Source organism: Pteropus vampyrus, unplaced genomic scaffold (assembly GCF_000151845.1).
Source record: "Pteropus vampyrus isolate Shadow unplaced genomic scaffold, Pvam_2.0 Scaffold101, whole genome shotgun sequence".
Lineage (NCBI taxonomy): Eukaryota > Metazoa > Chordata > Mammalia > Chiroptera > Pteropodidae > Pteropus > Pteropus vampyrus.
The window spans coordinates 2,728,293-2,731,456 of NW_011888882.1; the positions used below are offsets into that span (position 1 = coordinate 2,728,293).

The 3,164-nt window shown below is 31.9% G+C and overlaps 1 protein-coding gene and 1 long non-coding RNA gene across 2 annotated transcripts in view; both read left to right on the forward strand.

The window, feature by feature from the left end:
* The window catches only part of HDAC2 (histone deacetylase 2), a 30,003-nt gene that overhangs the window by 25,833 nt on the left and 1,006 nt on the right, over nt 1–3,164 (forward strand). Inside the window, exon 12 of the mRNA XM_011364860.2 lies at nt 2,310–2,367. Coding sequence (XP_011363162.2) covers nt 2,310–2,367 — 58 coding nt within the window. The remainder of the gene's footprint in view (nt 1–2,309; nt 2,368–3,164) is intronic.
* Nucleotides 2,225–3,131, forward strand: LOC105295218. Its single transcript, XR_896134.2, has 2 exons — nt 2,225–2,367; nt 3,046–3,131. It is a non-coding gene; the product is annotated as an uncharacterized LOC105295218 (long non-coding RNA).

Sequence of the window (3,164 nt, forward strand, 5' to 3'; positions counted from 1 at the left end):
TTTATTCAGAGCTCTTCAACTGTGATTTGTCACATTAGTCACATTTGTTTTATAATATAGGAAACCTTATTACCTTCTCAATTTAACATAGCCAACATTGCAGTATGATACAGTTTGGGTAAGAGAAGACAGTGGTTATAGATTCATTTATAGTCTGAGCAGAGCTGAAATTAAAGGTAATTTTTAACTTCCTAAAGTTTATTTGCTAGGAATAAAATATAAACGAAGAATTAGATTATCCTTGGACCAGTCTAACCATTTTGAAAAAGCTCAGAGAGTAGACTTTCTTCAAAAATTGTTTCAAGTAAACATAAAAACTGAAGAAAGATAGGAAGTGATTTGGGAACTGGCTTGGGGAGGAGATAATACTTTCTTATGTCTTTAAAAATGCTATGTCAGCTTGTATATTGAGAAAATAGATGCTTTAGGGCATTGAATTTGCTACAGGAACCTGTTATCTTTATCTGAGTTCCCAGAGCACTTACATATACATACCTTAGTTATTTTATTTAACACATCATAATATAGCACCTTATAGGATTTTACATAATCTTCCTGCTAGATGGAGCTGCTCATGGCTAGGGAATGCAGTATCTTAAATATCTGTATTCTCAACACTTTGTGCATTTCCTGATAGGTACCTAATAGCCATATACAAGTAATGGTGATGAGCGTAAGTTTAGTTGGCCAGTTAATTTTGACCCTGTAGCATGTGGAAAACTAATTGAGAGATACTAGTCCAGCATCTTTTTCCTATATCTATTAACATTGAAATTATGTGAGTAAACTGGCTCTTGGGTTCTTTTTTCTTTTTACTAGAGTTAGGAATCCATAGCATATCTTGACGCATCTAGTTCTGTTCTTTTACTCGAGGATCCACTTCTCTATAGGCTACCATTCTCTACCATTTTCTAATTTTAACTTCCCAATGTATTATATTACAATGATGGCTCCAGTCTGTTCTTACGTACTGATCAACATCCAGAAATTCTTTCTATGATTAAGGTAAGGAGGACTCAGGCTTTAGCTATAGGATATTTGTAGTGTTTTTCTTGCTTCTCACTTAGTAGTATCTTCCTGTCTGTCCTTGTTTGGTGTTTCTTCTCATTTTCAAATCTTTCTTTGCTTTTTCTTCGCTTTTTCTTCCAAACAGGAAAGTGTAGGTTAGTATGTTAGTTGTCTTATATTGCTGTTTTAGCTAAAAATTCATGTGCCTTTTGATCTGGCTTAATAGCCTGGTGGTAGATTAATCTCACAGTTTTTAGCTCAGTACTTGTGTAACTGATATTGATACTTTTAAAAAGCTTTTTTATTTAGTGATAAGATTCTTTTCATAGGGCCTTGAAACTTAAAATCCCTAGGCCTACAGATGAAAGAAATATTACCATAGAAAACTTTTTATAAAATCTATATAGTTTAAAATCTAAAGTTAGAGCCATTCCTTTTTCTTTCCCAATCCTATTTTCATACTTAAGTTTACATATCTAAAATTAAGCCAGAAGTCAAAACAAATCTCATGATATCCATGTTGTCGCATGTTTGTATTATAGCCTGAAATGTCTATATAGAATACTTAACAACAGTATTTATAATTCACTATATCTTTATTATTAGGTCATTGCCTCACAACTTTGGTTCATTTGCTTAAGGAAAATGTTGAGCACATTTGGGCAAATTTGTTTTAGCAATCTTGAATTTATAGTGTTATTCCTATTTCACTAACTTTTATTAAAATATTAAAGTTTCATTATTTATAATAAGGGTTAAAAGTTAATGGTATAAACAATAGGATTTATCCTGCTGTGTCTCTTGGCTCATCTTATCTAATTCTCCAACTCTTCTAACAAAACTCCAGCCACATTGGTTTTTTCAGTTCTTCCTACCTACCTGCTAATTCCCTTTTGCCTCAGAGTCCCTTTATGTTTTTCCTCTGCTTATGATATTTCTCCTCTTTTCTACCCAAAAGCTATTCATTCTTCAGGACACCTTTCAAATGCCACTTCTTTGTGATAGCCTTCCCTAATCTCCCAGTGCTGTGGTCATGTCTGCGAGCTTAACTTCACAGCCCATATTTCAGCTGTAATACTGTGATCCCAAAGAAGCAAAACTTCCAAAAGGACAAGGACTATCTGTGTTGTTGACACCATGAACCTCTGTCAGTTTGCACAGTACCTAATATAAATCTTATTGTTAATGAATTCATAAATAGTAAGATTGTATATGACAGCTTTTTTATATTTTAAGTAAGGTATATTTTTAAATGTTTTATTTCAAAATAGGTTTTAATCTCTTCTAATTTTTGGTTTTAGATGTTAAAGAGGAAGATAAATCCAAGGATAATAGTGGAGAAAAAACAGATACCAAAGGGTAAATTACATTCCTTATCTAGTAATTTTTATATACTATAAAAATAAACACATTTACTTGGAGGGTATGTATTCTTTTGAGAAGTACTGGACTGAACCTGCGAATATCAATAAGTTGTATAAGATGCTTTGAATTTTATTCTGTATTGATGCAGCTTATGCCATCTTAACCATCAGTTTATATGTCATCTCTTTGGCAGCTCGTCATTTATGTAGTTTACTTTAAAATCACAAAGACTAATAATAAGTATCGTAACAATATAAATCAATTTGTATTCTTTTATGTAATTTGAGACCTTTTTGCTATTAATTTTTATATAGGCACTCATGATCTTTCACCTTGCTCTTTTCTGTATACATGATATTTTACCGTTGTTAGATGAGTAAATATAAGAAACACTAGGCTAGTGTAACACAGTTAAAAAACTGTTATTGAGGTTTTTATTGTCAGAGAGCATTTAAATACTTGACCACACATAATTTTGTTCTAGCCTTTATAGGATAACTTGGAAAAGATTATAAGACCACTAGAAAGATTAAGGCAGTCATTACTCCAGAAATACTCACGGCATCATTAGCTCACATAGATCTTGGCATGAGCCTGCAGGACTTGATCAATAGATCAGTGCATTTAAACTGAAATTGTGCCATTTTTAATATGTCATATTTCTTTTTATAGAGCCAAATCAGAACAGCTCAGCAACCCTTGAATTTGCAAGTCTCACCAATTTCAGAACACACAAAAAAATAAGAAAATGTTGGAAAGAAAAAAAAAAATTTTTTTTTTTTTTTTTTTTT